At 50.6% G+C, this 23,560-nt stretch overlaps 1 protein-coding gene across 1 annotated transcript in view; it reads left to right on the top strand.

Moving 5' to 3' along the window:
- The first annotated feature begins 433 nt into the window (after positions 1-433).
- Positions 434-23,560, top strand: part of Asap3 (ArfGAP with SH3 domain, ankyrin repeat and PH domain 3) — a 40,530-nt gene continuing 17,403 nt past the window's right edge. Inside the window, exons 1-3 of the mRNA XM_032896119.1 lie at positions 434-693; positions 23,056-23,128; positions 23,209-23,354. Of these exons, the coding sequence (XP_032752010.1) occupies positions 565-693; positions 23,056-23,128; positions 23,209-23,354 (348 nt within the window). The 5' untranslated portion in view covers positions 434-564. The remainder of the gene's footprint in view (positions 694-23,055; positions 23,129-23,208; positions 23,355-23,560) is intronic.

Raw genomic sequence — 23,560 nt, 5'->3', positions numbered from 1 at the left:
GGAGCACCGAGCTAGGGGCGGGGCTGGATGATGCTGGGCAGGCTGCGGGCTCGTGTACAAGGCTCAGAAACTGGTCTGCCTTGGGGGCGGGGCTAGGAAGGGAAGAGAATCGGGGCGGGGCCTGGGAGTCGAGAGCGGACCCCCTCTCACCCGAGAACTCTCCCCAACTGTGAGTCTTGGAGGCAGGGCAGAGTGGGGCCAACGCGAGGTTGGGGCGTGACTAGGGAATTAGGGGCGTGGCTGGGGTGTGGCCGGAGAGTGAGGGGTGGGAGCGTGGCCAGGGAGTTAGGTGAGGCAATGGGTCTTGGCCAGGGAGTTACTAGCGAGTAGAGGGCGTGGCCAGGAAGGTAGACAAGCGGGCCGGGGGCGTGGCCGAAGAGGAAGGCTGGCGGACGGGGGCGTGGCGGAGAAGTTAGGGGCGTGGCGGGGCAGAGAGTGAAGAGGCCTGGACTGGGAAGCTGCGGGTAGTGAGGCAGGCCCTGCAGCGAGCAGCTATCCCACCGCGGTTAAGTGCAGCGTCCCCCGCGCTCTAGGCAGCCCCGGCGTCTCCGCCTTGCGCCCGCCATGCCCGAACAGCTCAGTGTCGCGGAGTTCCTGGCCGTCACCGCTGAAGACCTCAGTTCCCCAGCCGGGGCAGCTGCCTTCGCCGCCAAGATGCCCCGGTGCCGCGGGGCGGCGCTGGCACGGGAGGAGGTGAGGGGCCGAGGTGGGAGGGGACCTCACGTCAACTTGGGGCCTGGCTTTGACCTTTGCAGGAATGCTTGGAGCCGGGATGGCTCTTCGCTTCGCTCCAGAAACCCGCCCCTCCTAGTTCTGTGGGAACCGAGTTCATCTCAAACATCTGTGTCCTCACAGTGGAGCCGGGTTGAGAGGACCAGATGGACTTTGTAGGGGATCTCGGGGTCACCTCGATACAGATTCCACATGTCGGGGCACATCTCCCAAATACTTTGGGCGACCTGCCCATCAAATGTGTATTTGCACAGCGGTTTACAGTTCTGTGTTTTCGTTTTTAGAACCCCACAAATATGCAATCCCCCAGGTCACTCCCTTTCTGAGAAGCAGGCTCAGTCCTGAGCTTACCTCTCCCAGACTGCGAGAGAGAGAGAGAAGGTCTCCTCCTCCTGGCCGCTGGTTCTGAGACTTGGCTCGCCTTGTGGAATGATTGTGAATGGGAAGGCGCCAGGAGCCGGGGTTCACCTTGGCTGTCGCGGGGCAAGTTTATAGGCTCCTCTCCTCTCCCCTCCCCTCTCTTTGTGTTTCCAGGCAAAGTGTCCCAGGCTCTTTCTTTTGCCCTTGTAGGCTGCCCCACCCCATTCCCAAGCTCCCTGGAGTTCATTCCTCTTCTCTGAACTCGCTGCAGGTTTTCATCCACTAGGAATATTCTAGAGCAGACAGCCTGTAGTCGGGGGCCAGAGGAGGATAATATGAGCCCAGCTCTCTTCTAGAGGATGCCCAGGGTTGAGGTGGCATTTTTGGACCTCAGTGGTCAGTCTGGCCTCTTACCCTTCAAAATAAGTGTGTACCTACTGTGTGGCAGACACAAAGCTACACAGAAATAGTCTGAGCTGAGGTCTTAGGAAATCTCCCTTCCTCTTCTCCCTGACTGGCTGGCTCTCTGTCTGGACTTTTTCCTCCTTGGTAAGGAAGGCAGAGAATTATACAAAGACTGTCAACTTCAAGTGATGCATAGGTTCAGAGCCACCATATCCTCAGAAACCTTCAGCATCTTTGGGGATTTTACCCATCATCCTTTTCTGCAGGTTGGCCATTAGAGTGTTGAATCAGAGCATAGGGGACCGCTCTGGCTGTAAGTGCCCGTGCATCTGACTTTACCCAACTGTGTAAACTCATATTTGCCTCAGGTTAGACCAGACAAAATCCAGCTTTCTTTTCTTTTCTTTTTTCATCTTTTCTTTTCTTTTCCTTCCCTTCAGAACTGTGAGCTTGCAAGCTTTCACTTTTGCAACAGAAAGGCACGAGATCCCCAAGCCCAGCATTTCCCTTCAACATTCCAGTGTCCCAAAATTTAAGAGTCTGACTAATGACTTATGACTTAGGTTTTGCTGGAGTTTTCTGGTTGGTTTTGTGGTCACGTCTCTCTGTTATTGTGCTGGGCTTACATGTAGTTTGATCCTGGGATTTTTTTTTTTTTCTCTCCCTCCAGTACTGGGCACGACTAACCTAACATCGAGCTTGAAGCTGTAGTTGCTTCCTGAACCAAGGCTCCTAGTTCTAACCAGTTTCCTGGAAGTAACTAGGGACCCTGTCCTAGGACCCACAAGCCTTTTTTTTGGTGGACCTATTGGGAAGGACCCTGGACAGGTCATAGGAACCAAGAATGTCCAGGCTGAAGGACCCCAGTAAAAGAGGAATCAGCTAGAATTTCTCTCATTTAAGATGGAGAAACCGGTGCACAGAGAGGGCAAGACACTTGCCTGAGCTCCCACAGCAAGGGAGTGGTGGGGCAGCTGGCTTTTCTCTCTCAGCGCCTCAGCCTCTGGTCCTGCTCTCTTCCTCGCAAACATCACCCCGCCCCCACCCTGTGGCCTCTTCCTAGCACTTCTCCAAACCTCAACGATTTCCTCATTGTGGATCTGTGTGCAACATGAGGGAATATTAAACACTCCTTGCACCACACAGCCCCTTCCTGTCCCGGACCCCTGTGGAGCCATCACCCCATTGACTCACAGGGAAAGCAAGGCAGCACCCACGTGGGACACAGCAGGCTTGGCTGGCCACTGTGCTTTGTGCAGTTCTCTGTGCCCTTTCTGTGCCGGCCACCGAGGGCATAAGGCTCCTGCTCTGAGAATGCCAGGGGTTGTCCTGAGCATCCAGTGAAAGACACAGTCAGTGCTGTCTGAGGCCCAAGGAACAGGCTATGGAGGGAGCCAGGGAGGACCAGTGCAACATGGGAACTTCCTGGAGGAAGTTCTATTTCCAGGTAGGAGACCAGGTGACCCCAATTTAGTGGAGAATACAGTGAGTGAATTCAGGGGCCCGGTTGGAAGAAAGCATGTTGGGAAGCCAGGAGGCCATTTTGACCCGTGCTCTGCAGGAGGCAGTCCTCGTGGCCACGTGCGTAGTTCCAGTACTTATCCTCTGAGCTGACAGTGGGGGAAGGGTCATGGTCAGTGGAATGTTTACCTAAAATCCATATCATGTCTTACGCTGCATAGTTGAAATTCCGATGGCATCAGAATTACCTTTTTTTTTGGTGGTGTGTGTGTGTGTGTGTGTGTGTGTGTGTGTGTGAGATGAATTTCAGGATAGCTTGGGCTAGACCCTGTCTCAAAATACACACACACACACACACACACACACACACACACACACACACACACACACACCATCTCTCTGACTACTGAATGCTGGGATTGCAGGTCTGTACCACCACACGTGTACCCAGAGGTTTTGGTTTTCTTAAAGGATTTCTTTTCTTTCTTTGTTTTATTCTCTTTCATTTCCTTTTCCTTTTCTTTTTTGACACAGGGCCTTGCTATGTAGCTCCGGGCTGGCCTCAAATTCTGCCTCAGCCTCCTGCATGTTAGAATTGGGGATGTGTACCACCACCAATATTCTTTTTTTTTTTTTTAAGATTTATTTATTTATTATATATGAGTACACTGTTGCTGTCTTCAGACACACCAGAAAAGGGCATCAGATCCCATTACAGATGGTTGTGAGCCACCATGTGGTTGCTGGGAATTGAACTCAGGACCTCTGGAAGAGCAGACAGTGCTCTTAACCACTGAGCCATCTCTCCAGCCCAAGTTTTAATGTTCTTAAGGTGGGGATACAGTTCAGCTCAGCATCTTAGGTCCAGTCTCAGGTGCCGTAAAAATAAGAGGAAAATGGCAGTGTACACAATGTTAACATCGTCACAGTTTGCCTCATGATGTGACTCTTTGTTTTACTGAGAAGTATTATGTAGACTGGGCAGGGTGGCTCTTTAATCCCAGGGCTTGGGAGGCAGAGGCAGGCAGATCTCTGTGAGTTTGAAGCCAGCCTGGCCTATCTAAGCGACTTCCAGGACGGTCAGGGTTGCTTAATAATAGAGAGATCCTGTCTCAAAAAACAAAACAAAAATTTGCAGGACCCTGGAGACCGCAGACAATCCTGGCAGTTTCCGAGGGAAGGAAGCTTGTTTTAGAGAAATAGAGACCTCTTGGAACTGGACCCCAAGTGGCCCGGGAGCTGCAGCTTGTGGGGTGTCAGGAGTTTGGGCAGCCTCCTCATCTGCCTGTTTTACTGTCTTATCTGATTAGTGTTTCTGCTGCCCTCTCATTGGACAGGGCTCAGAGTGTAGCTTCAGTCCCCACGGTTATGTGACCTCACTGGTCCGGTGTCTAAAGGTAACCCAGCCAGTCTCTCGTGTCCCATTTCCAAATTCCTGACAGCCCGGCCCAGCTTCTGGACTGATTACAGAAGCCGGATCTCCACCCCCGGTTTTATCAACAGAGGTCACTGGAGGTATAGACTCAGGCATGATAAACATGGCCGTGGTTTTAACCCTGGGGGAGAAGGTCTCTTCTTAGAGAAGGAAGACAGGGTCCTGAATCTCTGCCCCCACCCCCACTGCACCCCCTGTGAGCGTCCACAGAGCTTCTCTCCATTTGGTGTAGTCTGGTCTCAGGAGAGGCTCATGAGGCCCTCTGCCACTGTCGCCCCCTTCAGAACAGTTGCATGTTACCTCAGCTGAGACTATTAGAAAGCTGGGCAGAGAGTTTGAAGACGGAGCGGCAGGCTGAGGGATGCTTAGCATCTTGGAGGGTCCCCCCTGACACAAGTTAGGCATTTGGACTTTTTCCTGGACATTGGGGATCAAAAACCTAACCGTATTGTCCAAGGCCTGGATGAGGCAGCCTTACTAAGGGTCTCATAATGGCACTGCATTCCAAGCAGTAGCTGCCGGGAATACTCATCTCTTAGCAAGAGAGATGCAGTCCCTGCCCTGGGGACCATCTCTTCTGGAGATGTCAGCTCCGGGAACGAGCAAAGTCAACAGCGACTGCCTATGGTAGCAGGTGGCAGGAAATTCATCCCCTTGTCCAGGCCATCCTTAAGGCTGCGCCCTGGGTCATCTCTCTTCCTGCTACTGCCCTTCTCTCCAGCCTGTCTAGCCCATGGCTTCAGTCGCCTCCTGCCTCACAGTGACTCACCCAGCGCAGACTCCCATGTCCAGCGGTTTGCGGTGGTTTTGCTTGGACCACACTCATGGCTCCTTTGGCTGGCCTCCAGGTTCTTTCGTACCAGCTGGGAGGCTCATGCACTCTTCTTCACTGAGGGCCATGAGGTTTACCTGCTGTGTACCCAGTCTGCCCACCTCTCCTTAACTGTCCCCTGGTCCAACCTGTGAGCTCTTCAGCTGGCCTGGCTGCTCTGTGTTTTTACTGTAATTTTGTAAATTACACTGGTCCCACAGATAAAATTTATCTTTATTTCCAGGTAGTGGTGGTACATGTCTTTAATCTCAGCCCTTGAGAGGCAGAGGCAGGTGGATTTCTGTGAGTTCAAGGCCAGCTTGGTGTTCAGAGCAAGTTCTGGGGCAGCTGAGTCTACACAGAGAAAACCCTGTCTCAAAAAACCAATTTTACACACCACACACACACACACACACACACACACACACACACACAAATAAAATATATATGTAGCTATTTCGTTAACATCTGGTTTTTTTTTTTTTTTTTTTTTTTTTTTTTTTTTTTTTTTTCGAGCTGGGGACCGAACCCAGGGGCCTTTGCTTTCCTAGGCAAGCGCTCTACCACTGAGCTAAATCCCCAACCCCTAACATCTGGTTTCTTGATAAAATAGATTCTTCTCTTCCATGAGACTAGACTCTAAGCTTGGTGTTGTATTCCCAGTTTTAATTACTGTTTTCAGTGTGGCTAGCAATTAAATTTAGGATGTCACACATACCAAACATGCCCTCTGCAGTGAGCTATCCTCCCAGCCCCCTGTTGTAGCACTACAGTAGGTACCTAGAAAGGATTGGTTGAGTAACAAATAAATAAATAAATAAAAAACCGTAAAAACCAAAAGGAGAACAGTGGCCTGGGGTCGTTCCAGTTGGAGGGAACAGCTTCAGCAAAGGTCCTCCAGCAGTAAAGAGTCTCAAGCATAAAGAACCTCAAGGCAGTGTTCGTGGCACTGAAAAGAGGTGGAAGACAGAGAAGCCTAGCATGTGGTAAATGGAAAAACTTACCAGCTACGTAGAACAGGCTAGCCTCAAAAATTAGGATCTTACTGTCTCTGCCCTCGAGTGCTAAGATTACATGAGAACTTATCTCAAAAAAGGGAAATAAACTGGGCAAGGTGGCATACACCATCAATCCCAGTTTAGGAAGCAGAGGCAGGAGGAGCTCTGAGTTCAAAGCCAGTCTGGTCTGCAGAGCAATTTCCAGGACAGCCAGGGCTACAAACTGGGTACAGTGGCACGCACTTTTAACCCCAGCACTTGGGAGACAGAGGTGGGCAGATTTCTGAGTTAGAGGCTAGCCTGGTCTACAGAGCAGGTTCCAGGATAGCCAAAGCAAAATTAATTGAATAAGGTGGAGAGTGACCGAGGAAAACACCCAGTGTCACCTTCTGGCCTTCACACGCACACGCAGCCCGGGTCTAATCCGTGGGATGGTAGGTGTGTCCTTAGGTACCTTACTGTAAGTTCAGAAGCACCCACGTGGGCTGTTCTAAACAGAATAGGAATTTACTTCATGGGAAACTCAGTAGTTCCCAGAAGCTCCCAGGGCTGGAGAACTGGACTGAGTGGCAGGCAGATGTCGGCCAGAATGACATCACATGGCCAGGTTGGCAGGATGCTGTCCCATAATGCCGCAGCTTAAGGTGTCACTGTTCCTAGGACACTGTCACTGTGTCGCTTATCAGCACTACAATGGGTTTTCCGTGCTCTGGTCTTCTGGTTCAGCCCCTCAGTGAGAATCCCTTATTAACCGAGCCCAAGTGCGGGGGGCCTAGAAAAGCAAGAACTCCGTCTCTCTGGCTTTTAGGAGACATGACCCGCTAAGCCTTGCGTCTTGATGTCAGATGTCCTTGGCGTGGGTTTAGCAGTGTGTAAGGTTTCTGGGAGTCTATAACCCAGTCCTCCCAAAAGTCCCTGAATCTGTGCCTCTCATCCATCCTGGCTGTGGGGATAGAGAAGATCACTTCTGGGAGAGGAATGCAGGGGCCCCGGCCCCTGTTCCGGGGAACTGAAGTCTGTCTGGAGAGACAGTGGAAGAAGCCAATGGAAGAGACCGGGAAGGTGCTTCCCAGAGAGAGGGATGGATGTGTGAACTGCAGGACCTCCGAGCTGTGAGGATGGAGAAGGGAGGGGTGGCCGGCTGCCCCCGTAGCAAAGTAAGCAGACAGCAATTGATGGCTTTCGTACTGTGGACGCCTGTGGTGAGTGCAGGAATGGGAGGTCTCCTCTGTGCTGGACAGAAGAGATGGGGACACACTATAGTCCATGACTTTGAAGAGAGGCGAATGTGATCCTTCCCCTCCCAGCTGCCTCTGTCCGGGGTGAGGGTCAGTCCCAGCCTGGTCTCAACGTCTGTCCTCCAACACATGCCTCAGCCTCGAGCACTGATTTTTCTTGGCCGGTGTCCAGCTCCTTCTGGTCCGTGGAGTGCAAGGTAGATCTGGGAACAGAAACTGAAACTTGGGAAGGAAGAAACGGCCTCAAAGGCGGTTTGATCGTCTTGTGTGATGTGTCTGAGGGTGGTGAGTGGCTGGGGCATATGGTGTTCTATGTCTTTGAACATGTGTGCTGCTAAAAGGGTGTATGGGCGTGTGGGTGGCCAGAGGTTGACCTCAGACGTCCATGTGTGACTGTTCTTGACCTTTGTGTTTCGACACAGGGTCTCTCATTGCTGCCTGGCCAGTGACCACAGTATCCGTTTGCCTGGCTGAGTTCAGTAGCAGCGGTCGATAACTGAGGTCCGACTGGCCTGGCTTTGAATTCCTCCAGGCTGTGTGACCCCAGACAAAGGGATATCCCTGTTTCTAACCCACAGCGCTGCTTACAGAAGTGCCGTGAGCCTGGCTGATTATGAGTGTCAGAGATCTGAATCCAGGTCCCCATGGTTGGTCAACAAGTTCCTTGCTGACTGGGATATGTCCCCAACTCTTGACAGCAGGGTCTCTCACAGTTCAGGCTGGCCTTGAACTTGCTATGTAGATGAGGATGACTTTGAATTCTTTTTTTTTTTTTTTTTTTTTTTTTTTCGAGCTGGGGACCAAACCCAGGGCCTTGCGCTTGCTAGGGCAAGCGCTCTACTGTTGTGGTTTGCCTTGCCAAGATGTGGTGTGGATAACATGGTTGGTGAACAGAGTTGGTGGACTGGGTGATCAGCATATTGTTGGTTTTATAAATTGCAGAATGGTAATAATGATGCTTAGTTCACCTATGTATAGGAAAAAGTTTTTAACTGGACAAAAAAGGGGAAATGTTGTGGTTTGCCTTGGGGTTTTCTCTGAATTTGTTAAATAAAGGCAAGAGTGAGATTTGGGCAGAGGTAGGAGTTGGGAGGAGAGGGGATTAGATTCAGAGGTTAGGTTGACAGTTGACAGTTGGAGACAGTTGAGCGAGTGGAACCTGAGCAGGAGGGGGTGAGGATTGACAGTTGAGGGAGGAGGGGTTAGAGAAGGAAGCCAGGAGGAAGAAGAGAGGGAGTTGGAGAAACGATGGGGAACTGAGAGGAGTTAGAGGTACCAGGGGGGAGAAGAAGCTGGAGACTTGGTAAATAAAAGGTGCAGGGATGAGTAATTTGGGAACTGGGATTAGGACAGTGTAATGTGGATCTGCCAAATCTAGACGCTGGATTGCTTTAATGCTAAATGAGTGTGTTTTTTTTTTAAGAAAGAGTCTCAATTTAAGTAAGTGTGGCTGGGCTGAGTTTATGCCAAGATATCCAGCAGATATCTGGGGCACTGAGGTGTGGAACCCTAGCAGGGTAAAAACACCAGTTGTATGCTCTTTGTGTAAGAGTCTCAGTATAAGAAAGTGTGTGGCTGGGTTGTGTTTCTGCCAAGATATCCAGAAGATATCTGGGGAAGCGAGGTGTGGAACCCTAGCAGGGAAAAAAACCCTGAGGGAAAACATTCCACCCCCGGTTTTCGTTTATACATTTTTACTTTTACTTTATTTTTATTTATTTACGACAACACTCTACCACTGAGCTAAATCCCCAACCCCTGACTTTGAATTCTTGATCTTCCCACCTTTCAACTTCTGGGTGTTGGGACTGCAAGCATGTTCTGCTCAGTATCTGCCATGTTAGCAGTTGAACCCAGGGCTTACATGCATGCTAGACCAGCACTCTACCCACTGAGCCTCAGCCCCCAGTCACTTAGTCCTCAGGATGATTAATCCCCTTAGAGGGAGGCCTGTGTTTTCCAGGAGAGCGCACAGGGTTCTTTTGGCTCCAGGGCAGGCCCCAGGACTGTCATGCTTTCCAGTCACCAGAAGCACTTTGAAGGACTGAGCTGGCTGATCTGGTGGCAGTCGCTGAAGGTCCCTCTATGCTGGTTCTAGACCTTACCCAAAGAACCTCAGATACCCTGGGCCTTGACCCTGTGGAATCGGAGTCAGAGTCTCCCAGGGGGAAAAGGCCCGAGCGGGAGCCGCTTGTAAATTCTCCAGGTGACTGAGCAGTCAGTGTGAAAACAGATCAGTGAGCTTTGAATGCCCACTAGAGGTTAGTGACCCATTAAACCGTGTTTACAGAACACCGTGTGTACAAAGGTCACAGAGGTGACCAGACAAGGTCCCCATCAGCTAGGAGAAGGACTCTGTCTGCGAAAACTTGAACAACCTGTGATGTCCACAGTATCCATTTGCCTGGCCGAGTTCAGAAGCAAGCGATTGGTGTGTGTGTGTGGTGTGGTGGCCTGGCTTTGAGTTCCCATTGGTTGTGGGACGGCAGACAGAGCTTAACCTTTCAGACTCCATTTCCCCACGTGTAAGTGAGAGAGGATAACTCTTAGGGGTTTGTTTGAGAGGGTTACATGTAATATGTGATATGTCCATTACAGACCTGGCATGTCACAGATAATATGTGTGCATGCATGTGTGCATGTTAGTGCTTGTGTGCCTCTGTGTGTGCGTGTGGGAGAGAGAGAGAGAGAGAGAGAGAGAGAGAGAGAGAGAGAATGAGTGTATGAGTGTATGTGAGTGTATGTGAGTATATGTGTATGTGTGTGCATGTGTATGTGTGTGCATGTGTATGTGAGTGTATGTGTGTGCATGTGTGTGCATGTGTGTGAGTGTGTGTGTATGTGTGTATGACTGTGTACGTGTGTGCGTGTGTGTGCATGTGTGTGTGTGCATGTGTACATGTGTGCATGCATGTACATGTATATGTGTGTGTGTGTGTGCATGTGTATGTGTGTGCATGTGTATGTGTGTGTGTCTATGTGTGCATGTGTGTGTGTATGGTGTGTATATGAATGTGTGGGCATGTGTATGTGTGCATGTGTGTGTGTGTATGGTGTGTATGTGTATGTGTGTGCATGTGTATGTGTGTGCATGTGCGTGTGTGTGCGTGTGTCTGCGTGCGCGGGGTAAAGGGGTCAGAGGCACCAAGACGACCCCTGCAGCGAGAGGACAGTGCTCAGAGCGTACAGTCAAGAATGATCTGAGCAGTTCTGGTGCCAGGTCGGGAAGGGCTGTGCTCCGGAAGTCAGAGAGCGAGGTGCGGAACCTGTCTGTCTATTATCTTTCCTTTAGGATTTTTAAGACAGGGTCTTCATTTGCAGCCCGAGCTTGCCTTGGACTGGCAGGGATCCCCTGCTTCGGCCCTCAGGTGCCGGGATTCTAGGTCTGCAAAGGCAGGTCTGGCTTGGAGCCTGGTTTTGAAGGAGGCAGGATCTTCCCTCTGCTCTGCCCTTCGCTCTCCCATCCACCTGTTTTGGAATCAAACATTTGTTAATACCCTCCCAGAGGCCCCGTGCTGGCTGCATATGACAGTCAACTGTGGTGTAGTCTTATTTTTTTTTTTTCTTTTTTTCGGAGCTGGGGACCAAACCCAGGGCCTTGTGCTTGCTAGGCAAGCGCTCTACCACTGAGCTAAATCCCCAGCCCCGGTGTAGTCTTATTTACTTACTGTGTGTAGTCTTATTTAAAGTGGTGGTCAAAATTTTTTAAACATTTATTTATGTTACATATACACTGTCACTCTCTTCAGACACACCAGAAGAGGGCCTCACAGCCCATTACAGATGGTTGTGAGCCACCATGTGGTTGCTGGGAATTTAACTCAGGACCTCTGGAAGAGCAGCCAGTGCTCTTAACCACTGAGCCATCTCTCCAGCCCAGTAGTGATCAAATTTACATTAGGTCACATTCACCATTTTAAACTTTGTCTTCTCCTTCTGTCAGTCTCCCTTCTCTTCCTTTCCCTCCGTCTTTCTTTCTCTTTCACTCTTTCCTGCTGAGACACGATCTCAGGGGATTGCACCTTCTTTGTACAGGTACCACTGAGCTGCATCTCCACTTTGGTGGTTCACACCTTTGATCCCAGCACTCAGGAGGCAGAGGCAGGAGGATCTCTGAGAGTTTAAGGCCAGCCTTGTCTATAGAGTGAGTTCCAGGATTGCCAGGACCCTGTCTCAAAAAAACAGAAAAAAAAAAAAAAAGAAAGAAAGAAAGTATTTAGGGGCTAGAGAGAGATGCCTTGTGGTTAAGAGACTGTTTTATTCTTCCAGGGGACCTGAATTTGGTTCCCAGCACCTATATCAAGAATCTGTCATCTGCTGACGTCTGCTCTCTCTCTCTCTCTCTCTCTCTCTCACACACACACACAAACAGAGATACACACATACACATAATTTTAAAAACATTCATTCATTCATTGTTTATTATGTATGGTACTGTGGTTGAATGCGTCGTACTTCACTTGCTAGGCAAAGGCTCCCCTTCGACTGTATTCCCACTTTAAAGCATATAAAACACAAACACGGCTTTCGTACGTTCATAGTTATCCTATCACCACCACTATTTAATTCTCAAACACATTGCTCCAGTAAAGAGCCCTGAACTGCGTCGTGGGAACCCCTGCCCCAGCTATCTTGTGTTTCTGAATTTGCCCATTCTGGACATTTTTTGTAGTTGGGCTCCTACAGTAGATAATCTTCTGTCCCCTGCTTCTTAGGGCTAGCATTGCATTTTTAAAGCCCAGCCCCCTTGTCTGGCTTAGCAGACAGAGCAGGCAGTGTGGGAAGTGTTTTCCACAGACTGACTTGTGAGGTTCCCGCATGAGGAGCCTTCCAGGGCATGGAGGGGTGGAGTAGCCTGGCAGGAGGGACTGCCAGGTAGCATACAGGATGTCCTGGCCATATCTGGGCTGCACTTCACCTCCCAAGTTTGGCAATTGTTTGAAATGTAAATACGGCTGAGTGTTGTGTATTTATTTTTGCTAAATCTGGCTTCTCTACCGGCAGGAAGTGGCAAAGCTAGGATTTGCACCGGGGAAGCTGGCCCAGAGCTGATCCTGCTCACTCTCCTTGGTGATACCTGGCTCTTCCTGCTGTCCCCAGAATTTCTGAGTTAGTAGGCCTCAGTGTTCTTCTTTGATTGACTGATTGGTTGGTTGGTTGGTTTGGTTTGTAGCACTCTAGGTGGTTTTCCTGGGCAACCTGGGGATATCGTAAAGGCGTCTACTGGGCCATAGTTGTTTTTAGACTTAAATGTTGAAGAGGTTCAGGGCTCTGAGACAGATGCTGTTATTACCGCACTTGACACCAGGGGAAATGGAGGCTTAGAGAGGTTAAGTCTCTTGCCTCACACCACACAGCTAAGAGCAATACATCATACTATGACAATCGGTGTCCTTAAGTCCTGCCACTTTTTTCCGTTCCCATGGAGCCTTGATAATTCATTAATTCATCCGATCTCTCATTCCTCCAATCATAGGTATTAATATACGTTCCTGGGGTGGGTGATGCAGATACAAAAGTAATGAGGGGGCTAGAAAGATGACTCAAAAGGTAAGAGCTTAGTGTAGAAACACAAGGACCCGAGTTCAAATCCCAGCACACATGTAAAAAACTTTGTTTGGTTATGCTGGCGCCTGCAACCCCAATACTGTGGACTCATTGTCCAGACTTGCTGGCTGCCAGCCTAGCTCAGTGAGAGACCCTGTCTTAAGGGCAGAGACACAGCAGGACATCCAGAGCTTCCCTGGCTCCCAGCTCAGCACACTCACAGGAAGTACTCCCTCCCCTCTGTCTCCAGTGTCACCTCCAAGGTCACATGTGTGACACACAGGGCAGTGAGGGCTCAGATAAAGACCTGTAGGTTGGCACTGGGTAGCAAAAAGACGGGGCAGGACAGTTCTGCAGTGGTGGGAGTTGGGGTGACCGCCGTGCTGAGTCAGGAAAGATGGGTGTTTACTGCAGGAAGGAGGAAGAGTCCCTCCAGGCGCAGAGCAGCTGAGGTGACTGGATATGGCTTGCCATGGTTAGGAAATTGCTAAGAGCTCCATAGCCGGTGCCAGAGGGGCTCCTGACAGAGAGCAGGGGTGGGAGTTGTCCTGGTTACCAGTGGAGGCCAGAGGGCGCCAGGCTCCGATCTCTTACTTTTCTATCCAGCAGGTCAGGCCTCCCTCTGCTGGGTAGAATCCAGGGCTGGCAGCCAGGGGTCTGGCTGGGAATCTTCGGGAATCTTCAGCCATCGGTCCAGCGAAGTTCTTGTTCTCTTAGTTCATCATTGCCGAGAAGTCTCCTGAGGAAAATCCCAGCCAGGAAACTTGGGGTTTGCTGAGGCCTCCATGTCGGGGGAGGGCGTGGTTCCTTTCCCGCATCCCCCTCTTCCTTTCTAGCTTCTAACTACCCGACAAGGGGTAGTGGAGGGACTGAGTTGGCCGGGCTGGCCTGCTGCCCAGACTAGGAACCATCCACTGAGGCCCTACCTGGGGCACGGCAGGCTCAGGCTCCTGCTCTGCAGGAAGGAAAGCAGCCAGAGTCCTGAAATAACAAATGGCTGTGGAGGCAGCAGGAGGCTCCCCTGTCCCCGCCCAGCTTCTTAATTCCAGAAGAGGGGTTCTGAAACAGGAGGCCCAGGGATGGGGGAAACCGGGCAAAGTCACTCTACTTGGCCAGTCCTGGCCCCCACGGGGCTGTTCGAAGGCAGGGGTTTGAACTTTCCTCCAGTACCTTCCAACTGCTCAGCAGAACAGAGAAGCCTGGGGTACAGGGACGCTGGGTGACAACAGCCAGTGGACTTGTGCTCCCGAAGCCGGTCAGGCTGGAACCGCCTTGCAGGGCACCGTGAACTGAGCCCTGAGTCCCAAGCATCCCTGAATGGGCTTAAGATCTCAAGTCTATCGGAGCCAAACTGTACAGATGAGGAAACTGAGGCACAGAAGAAGGAGCTTTATCAGGGTACACAGAGGGGGCAGGCCCGAACCTCAGTACCTCACCCCTCCAGCCTCCCGCCCAGTACACTTGGCCATGCAGCAGTGAACGTGTGTGTTGGAAAGCGGGTCCTTCCGTGGTCCTGTGTTGCCTCCGAAGACATCCCCGTTAGAGGAGCTAAAGAGACGATTGGGAAATCTGGTGTGGGGGGTGCAGCGACACTTGTTTATGACCCCAGACATGAAAGGCTGAGGCAGGAGGATTGCTATGAGTGTGAAGCCAGTCTGGGTTATAGAGTAAGACTCTGTCTCAAATGAGAAAGACAGACGAGGGAAGGAGAGAAGCAGGGGCGGGGGGAAGAGAGGAGAAGGGTAGAGAAAGGGCCCAACACGGTCTTTCCTGAGCGTTCATGAAGCCTTGGGTTCACTCTGGTGGTAAAAGCTGGAGAATCAGAAGTTCAAGGTCATCGTCAGGGTACATAAGATCCTGCCCCTCCCTCCAAAAAAGGAAGGAAGAAGAGCAAGGAAAAGGAAGGATGAAGGGAACTCCTACTGCTTGGGTTTGCTTCTTGGATTCCTGGGGCAGGGGAGGAAGAAAGGGCTTCCTCCAAGGCCTCGAGCCCATTGCTCTGCCGCCGTAGCCTCCCTCCCTCCCCGCTCTGTGACATGGAGAGGCTAATGATTACCTTACAGCAAATGGCTGATGGGAAGAGCAAGGTACCTCAGAGAGCAGCTGTCCCAAACCCAGCACAGCAACCTTAAGTGGGGCAGTAGGTGAGGTGCAGGTCCTGAGCCAGCCTGAGTCTGCGTCCTTCCTGTTGGGTAATCTGCTCCCCAGAACTGGCTGTACTCCTGTCTCTCTGTCCTGCCCCAGGGACAAAGATGGATCTCCCGTCTCCTACCTGGGCATTGGCTGCAGCTGTCCTCAGAAGCCGAACTCTCTGTCCCGAGACCTTGTCAGTCAAATCACTGCCCTTGTTCACACCCTCTAGGACAGTGGTTCTCTACCTTCCTAAATGCTGCAACCCTGTAATACAGCTCCTCGTGTGGTGGTGACCCCCGACCATAAGCTGATTGTTCTACTTCATTACTGTAACTTTACTACTGTTGTATGCATCTGATAGGGGACCCTTATGAAAGTGTCACTTGTTGCGTGCAACCCACAGTGTTGTGTTAGAATGGCGGCTCGTCGGACAGATTATACCAGGCCACTTTCCACGGGAGAGGTTTATTTGAGCGGGGAGGACAAAGTGGGTGATGAAGAAGAAGAAGGAAAAAAAGAGAGAGAAGGTCAGAGTGCCCTGTCTTTTATTTGGACCGTGCAGTAACCGTACGAAAGTGAGGGCCTGCAGGTGAGCGTATGGCAGTTGCCATGGCAATAGATGTTCATGTCCATGTCGCCTATGGGTGACGTCATCACTGGTTTCGGAGGCTCGCTTCTGATGCCAACACACAGATTAAGAGTCACCATTTTGGGGTTGGGGATTTAGCTCAGTGGTAGAGCGCTTGCCTAGCAAGTGCAAGGCCCTGGGTTCAGTCCCCAGCTCCGAAAAAAAGTCACCATTTTAGATTCTCCATGATTTGTGTGGTAAAACCCAGGAGTTGGGTTCAAGCTTGTCCCCTGGAATCTCTCTGCCTGGCTAAGGGTGTGGATTCTCGCCCTTTGCGCACATACCATGACTTCCGGGTGGCTGTAGTTTCCTCATCTATAAAACCTGCATTGGTGGAAGAACTCTGTCGGAGATGCGGGGTGAGCCTGGTCCTGGGAATAGACCCTTAACGTGCAGTGCAGTGACGGGCAAGTGTGTCCACGCACTGCCCTTCGGCGCCCCCTCCCAGCCAGTCTTCAAGGTGTAGCAGAGGCTTACTCTGAGCCTGGCTGCCCACACTTCCTCCCTGGCCTGTGAGTGCAGATGCTGGGGACCCCAGGCTGCTGCTCAGATGCACCTGACAGAGGTGCCGACCCCTCCAACAGTCACCTCTCCTTGCTTTGCTCGGCCTGCGGCTCCGCATTTCTGGATCTTGAAGATGCATCACTTCCTCTGGGTGGGTCCAGGGCTGCTCTGTGTGCTGGCCCTGGTCTTTCCAAGCCTCCTCAGTCCTTAGCACGGTATCTCACTTCTGTATTCACCTAAGCTCTGAGCACCAGGGACAGGGACAATCTGACACCCTCCATCCCCAGCACGCTTTGCCAAGGGCCCAGAGGGACTCATTGTGATTGAGGTGCCCCAGGATCAGTTTTCCAGGGACCCCCTCCATCAACTGTCAATCCTTGGTAGGGGAGCAAAGCGGAGGTTGTCCCTGGCTCTCCCTTACCCTCTCTGTGCCAGCTGCCCGGGCAGGGTCTTGTTAGCTTCTGAGCATCTCTTGGGATCTCGTGGATGAGAAATAAAATGGAGACGATGGATGAAAAGCTAGGCATAGGCAGAGCAGCTCACAAGTACAGAAGCCACGGTTGCAGCTCTGTGCAGTTCCAGCTTCCATGGGAAGGGAGTGGCTTCAGCTGCTCTTCTCATCCTGTGATGGGAGCTGGCAGCCCAGAGGGACTAGGGACTTGCTGGGAGTCACCATGCTTGAGACCAGTCAGGCTGGGGGAGAAGCAGTCTCTTCTCTACCTTGCATTCTCTGACTGACCTGACTGACCGCCACCTCTGTCAGGTGCTGCCTCTCCTTGTCCCCCCTGGGACCCGCCCACCAGGCCTGGGCCCCAGAGCCTCCCAGACTCCATTCTCTCTTACTGAAAGCTGAAAGGGGCCAGCTCGCTGGACAAGTGAAGTCGCTGAGCAAGTTTCAGGTTGCTGGAGCAGCCCTCAGCCCTGCTCATTGTGAGAGCCCCTTTGTCTCCTTTAATTTATTTGCTTTGTAGAAATTTTCGAGCCTACTCTTAGCTTACTCACCCGGTTTCAACAAGCGTCTTATTCTTTTATCCTCCAGCCCCCAATTTTTCCTTTTTAACGAGACATTTAAAACATTGGCAGGAACGTCAAGGCGGCAGACTCCATTCTTGCTATGCGTTGTCGGTTCATACCACCAACCTGCCTCTCTCTCCCTCCCTCCTCCCTCCTCCTCCTCCCTCCCTCCCTCCTCCCTCCCTTTAAGACCCGGTCTCACTAGTAGACCAGGCTGGCCTTGAACTCACAGATCCACCTGCCTCTGTCTTCCAAGTGCTGGGATTAAAGGCATGCACCTCTATACCCAGCTTCCATTAAGATCTAAATCCTCAACACCAATAAAAATCTTTAAAAAAAAGGGGGGGGGGGTTTGGGGATTTAGCTCAGTGGTAGAGCGCTTGCCTAGCAAGCGCAAGGCCCTGGGTTCGGTCCCCAGCTCCAAAAAAAAAAAGAAAAAAGAAAAAAGTCTAAAAAAAAAAGTACCAACTGCTCTTCCAGGGGATCCAGCACACACATGGCAGCTCACAACTGTCCGTAACTCCAATTCCAAAGGATCTGTTGCCTTCTCTGGTCCCCTTGGGCACCACATACAAGTGGTGCACAGACATAGGCACACATAATATAAATTAAGAACTATCAGGGCTCAGATAAAGTTTATATAATGTTGATTGAGATATATCTTAAAGACTCTTAAGATTTCCCTTCCGGGGGCTAAGGACGTAGTTCCAGGATGAAGCTCTGCTTTGGCAGAGACCTTGGGTCTGGTCTCCTGCACTGCAACAAAAGGAAAAAGCTTAAAATGTCCCGTTTTCTCAAGTCTGTGCAGTGGCGACCCTCCCAGCTCTCGGGAGGCAGAGGCAAGAGGATCTCTGAGTCTGAGGCCAACCTGGTCTACACAGAGTTCCAGGACAGTTTGAAAAACTGTCTCAAAAACAAACAAAAACCGTTCTCTAACCACCCCCCCACCCCCAAATCTGGAACTTTCTGTAGTTTCTGTATTATTTTTTTTCTTTTTTTTTTCTTTTTTTTTCTTTTTTTCTTTTTTTCGGAGCTGGGAACCGAACCCAGGGCCTTGCGCTTGCTAGGCAAGCGCTCTACCACTGAGCTAAATCCCCAACCCCATTTCTGTATTATTTGCTGAATGTGTTCAGTGTAATTTGGTTTGGGCATTCAAATAACTAATCTAATGAGCACGTTTCATAGCTAGAACATGTAATTTAACATCAGTGAACATCAGTCAAAGATCAAAGGAGCCAGCGTTCACCACCTCGCAGAATGCAAAGACTCCATGGGTCCTCGCAGCCAGCAATTGTTGCCGCTGCTGGGTTAGAAGGCTGGCAAAGGTTGGAAGGGAGGAACCCAGGCGAGCTTTGAAGGAGACCAGAGATTGGATCGTTGAATGCTGGAGCCACACGCAGTCTTAAAGGGCGACTGAGTGTGTTTGTGAGACTCTTCATTTCTTTCCAGGTCTTTCCTGGGAGAAAGTGAGAAGATTTTATTTTGATAAGCGTAACTGCAGAAATGCAGGTCACAGGTCTCGGACCTCCAGGGTTTAGGTTACAGGGAATGAACCAGGGAGTTAGGATCTAACAATCTGAGTTATGTGAGCTTAGGCAACTTTGTGAGTCTCCATGACTTGTCTTCCAGATGGAAATCAAATACCCAGCCTGTCTCTGCGGCTTCATTCCCAAGCAGAATGCTGACGTGCCTATTTAGTGTAGTTTTACTATTCTTAAGAATACTAAGGAGGTTGGGGATTTAGCTCAGTGGTAGAGCGCTTGCCTAGCAAGCACAAGGCCCTGGGTTCGGTCCCCAGCTCCGAAGAAAAAAGAAAGAAAAAAAAAAAAAAAAGAAAAAAAAAGAAAAGAAAAGAATAGTAAGGGCTGGAGAGATGGCTCAGCGGTTAAGAGCACTGACTGCTCTTCCAGAGGTCCTGAGTTCAATTCCCAGCAACCACATGGTGGCTCACAACCATCTGTAATGGGATCTGATGCCCTCAATATTAAATCTTAAAAAAAAAAAAAAAAAAAGTAAAGCTGGGTGTGGTGGGCCGCGCCTTTAATCCCAGCGCTCAGGAAGCAGAAGCAGGTGGATCTGTGCCTTTAAGGGCAGCCTGGTCAGTGGAGAGTTTGCCATGTAGAGCAGGGAGGTCCTCAAATTCCAAGAGATCCACCTGCCCCTGCTGCCTGCTGGGGTTACAGGTGTGCACCGCTCACGGCTAGTTTGTTTTGTCTTGCTTTCTTCTTATTTTAAGATTTTACACTTATCTATTCCGTGGGTGCACACATACGCAGGTGTGCACACGCGCATGTCCTGGGAATTGTATGGAGGTCAGAGGACAACTTGACAGAAACGTTCTCTCCTTCCACCCTGCAGGCCCCTGGCTTTGAACTCAGCTCACTGGTCTTGGTAGCAAACACATTTACACACTGAGCCATCACCCTGTCTAGGTTCTGGTTCAGATCTTTCCCTTAGTTATGGGAGGCGGCGGTGGGGGTGGGCGTAGGGTTGGGGGTGGGGTGAGATGCCTCTGGACTTTGGTTTTTCAGTCTGAGTGTTACAGGTAATGGGTTCTATGTTCTGTGGCTTGGTCTCTCCAGAGGCGCCCTCATGGTCTGAAGCAAAGAGTAAGTGGTCTGTCCAGCTCCCGATTCAGCTGTAGGCTATAAGCAGGCGTTTACAGGTCGAGGGTTCCTGAGAGCTCTCTCAGCAGAATGACACACCCAGAGCCAGTGGGAAAACTGCTGTGATAGCTACAATGGTCACTGAGATTTAAAAATGGCGTCTGGGCCTGGTATTATCATCCCCCCAATGGAGTGACATTCAATCTACAGCTCCCGGGGCTTTCTGCCGCTTTGCTGGGTTGCCATGGTAACCACAGCTGGCACTGCAGAGGCACAGGGGTGAAGAATGGGTACCATTGATACATCCCAACCCAAGAAGAGGTGCAGGCAGAAGACCTTTCTAGGCAGGGCATCTGGGCATGGCCTGGTGCTGCCATCTGTGGTCTTTTGCACAGGCAGAAAGCACAGGCTGAGAGCCAGAGTGGTGGAGTGTGTGTGTGTGTGTGTGTGTGTGTGTGTGTGTGTGTGTGTGTGTGTGTGTGTGTGTCGGGTGGGTGAGGGGCACAAAGGACAATGCCAGTAGTTGGAACTCAGCCCTTTTCTAGGGTTGGGCAGGCTGGGCTGCCTGAAGGACTCCACTGGTCTTCCAAGTTCAAACATCTCTTTTGTGCTGGGTTTCATGTGTCTTTACCCAGTGCCTGTGTAGGTTTTTGCCTAAAGGCATTGGCTCTTAGTGTTCAGAGGAATCTAGATGGCCACCAGTCCTTAAATTTCATGTATTTATCTGTCTGGTTCAGTGTATTTGCGAGTGCGTGTGTGTGCATCTTTTAGAGTGCACACATCAAGGCACATGTGTAGAAGTCAGAGGTCAGCTTCAGGGAATCAGTTTTCCCCTTCCCCTTGGGGATCCAGGGATCTCTAACTCCGGTCCTCAAGCCCATGCACAAGCACTTTTACCTGCTGAGCCATTTTGCCAGCCTTTGCCTGTCTGTTCTGATCTAGAGTCCAGGGCCTCTGTCTTTGTAGCACTGAAGTCCTTAGGTTAAGTGGTAGAGAGCTCACACCCTTGGGAGGAAACTCTTCCTCATTTGGGAACATCCTGTTTGGGCTGAAGTCTCTGTCTCCCTGACTTCCACCTCTTTGTTCTAGAATCCTCTCCAGGATCGTCCAGACCACTTCTGTTCTCCTTTCTGCAGAACAGGCTCCAGAGTGTAAGGAATTGGGAATCGAGGACTGCTGCCAACTTCAATTTCTTAAGTCAGGTTCCCTCTTTCCTTCCTGGTTCCCTGCCTACTTTCTAGGAGACAGTGAGAGACCTTGTGGAGATGTTGGAGCTGGGGTTGAGGTGGACATGATTTGGGGCCACGAATCAAAACACGAATCAGACTCTGGGTCTGCTCGATGTGGGCAGAATATCGACCCTGGATGTAGCCCATCCTGGGCTAAGTTCTGACTTGGCCCCTGTTTATGACTGAATAATCTAGACATTTTCCTTCCCCTTCAAGTGTAAAATGGTCATGGTGATTCCCTGCTTCCTGTGTGTGTGGCTGGGATCTCAAAGTCTGCGGGGCACAGAGCATGCGCAGTGTGACAGATGCTAGAGCCCCGACCCTCCGCTCCTGATCCGCCGCTGTTGTTAAAGGGTTCCTGGGAACTCCTCTACCTTTCCCCAAACACCTTCCCTTCCCAGGCTGTGCTCAGAAGTTCCCCCTTAATACTTTTTCTATTTTTTTTTTAAATTGATTTTTCAAGACAGGGTTTCTCTATGTAGCCCTCCCTGACCCTGGAACTCCCTCTGTAGACCAGTCTGACCTCAATCAAACTCAGATCTGCCTGTCTCTGCCTCTTGAGTGCCGGGATTAAAGGTGTGCTCCACTATGCCTGGCCCAAGATTTTGTTTTATTTTAATTTATGGATATGTGGATGTGTATGCATCGGCCATCTTGTGTAGACACCCGTGGAAGCCAGAGGAGAGAGAGCGTTAGGTCCCCTGGGGCTGGACTGACAGCTGATCGTGAGCCTTCCAAGGTGGATGGTGACTGAGAGTTGAACTTGGGTCCTGTGTAAGAACACTGTGTGCTCTTTCTTTTTTTTTTTTATTTAAAAGATTTTTATTTGTGCACACACAAATACCAATGTGTATATGGAGGAATGAGGACAGCTTTTTTTTCTTTTTTCTTTTTTCTTTTTTTTTTTTTCCGGAGCTGGGGACCGAACCCAGGGCTTTGCGCTTGCTAGGCAAGTGCTCTACCACTGAGCTAAATCCCCAGCCCCTGTGTGCTCTTTCTTAACTACCGAACCATCTCTCCAGGCCCCAGAAAGGACTATTTAGTGCATGCTGAGGAATGATGGGAGAATATTCAGTCTTTGTTTCCTGTAACAAAGCCATTATGTTTCTGAAAGTGCCCAACACTTTGTATGTACAGTAAAAAGTCCCTGCAGTTCCCAACATGCAGGAGTCTCAAGTGTGCACCAAGGTGTTCTGCCTGCATCTGTGTAAGGTGCTCATGTTGTATGTTCAGAGCCAAGGCCGCGAAGAAGTGGCAACATATAGCATGGGTGAACTCTGCTAGAAATACTTCAGATTTGGGGGCTGGAGAGATGGCTCAGTGGTTAAGAGCACTGACTGTTCTTCCAGAGGTCCTGAGTTCAATTCCCAGCAACCACATGGTGGCTCACAACCATCTGTAATGGGATCAGATGCCCTCTTCTGGTGTGTCTGAAGACAGCTACCGTGTACTCATGTACATTAAATAAATGAATAAATCTTAAAAAGAAAAGAAAAAAATACTATCTCAGATTTGCGATACGCTTGACCTTGAATTAATTTGGGGTCATCACATCTTCAGAAATATTTTACAGTTTCCGAGTCATTTGCCATCCACACATTCAGTTCCATGACCCATCAATTCAGAAGCCTCGGTTGGTTAGCCTGGCGACTCTCCTATGTCACGTGTCTCTGAGTCTCTTGGTTTATATAGCTCTGGTCGGCACTAGGTTGGTGGAAAATCTGTAGTCTTCCTAGAGTGGCTTCATTATTTTGTGACTTCTGTGTGGTCAGGCAAAAGAGGGTGGTCGATCAGTTTACAACTGGCAGAAGGAGCCCAGCAAGTTCTCTGTGTGTGCGTGTGTGTGTGTGTGTGTGTGTGTGTGTGTGTGTGTGTGTGTGTGTTTGGAGGGTCAATTCCTGAGGTCAAGACCTTCCTACCCAGCCCCTCTGAACCTTGAACACTTTGCCTCTAGGTCCTGGAAGGAGACCAGGCTATCTTACAGAGGATCAAGAAGGCTGTTCGTGCTATCCACAGCTCTGGTCTCGGTGAGTGAGCCTGCCTGGGGTCCAGGGCCCGGGGCCTAGCCAGACCTGCAGCTGACTCTGAGAGCCTTTCCTGTCTGTAGGCCATGTGGAGACCGAGGAACACTACCGAGAGGCTGTGGAGGCCTTGGGGAATAGTCACCTGTCCCAGAACAGCCACGAGTTGTCCACTGGCTTCCTAAATCTCGCTGTATTCACCCGAGAGGTGGCCGCCCTCTTCAAGAACCTGGTGAGGCCCCCAAGTCTGCCTTCCACAGTCACAGCAAAGCCAGCCTCTTGATTAGCTTCTAGGATATATTTATCTTTATCCCATGTGCGTGTTTGTCTGCATGCATGTATATGCACCATGGGTGTGTGTATCTGGTGCCCTCAGAGGCCAGAAAAGGGTGTTGGATCCCTGGGAACTGGAATTACACATGGTCTTTATCCACCATG

The sequence above is a fragment of the Rattus rattus genome, chromosome 1 (assembly GCF_011064425.1).
Source record: "Rattus rattus isolate New Zealand chromosome 1, Rrattus_CSIRO_v1, whole genome shotgun sequence".
In the NCBI taxonomy this organism is placed as follows: Eukaryota; Metazoa; Chordata; class Mammalia; order Rodentia; family Muridae; genus Rattus; species Rattus rattus.
Note: the sequence above shows the minus strand (reverse complement) of the source record. Positions and strands in the feature narration are given on the sequence as shown.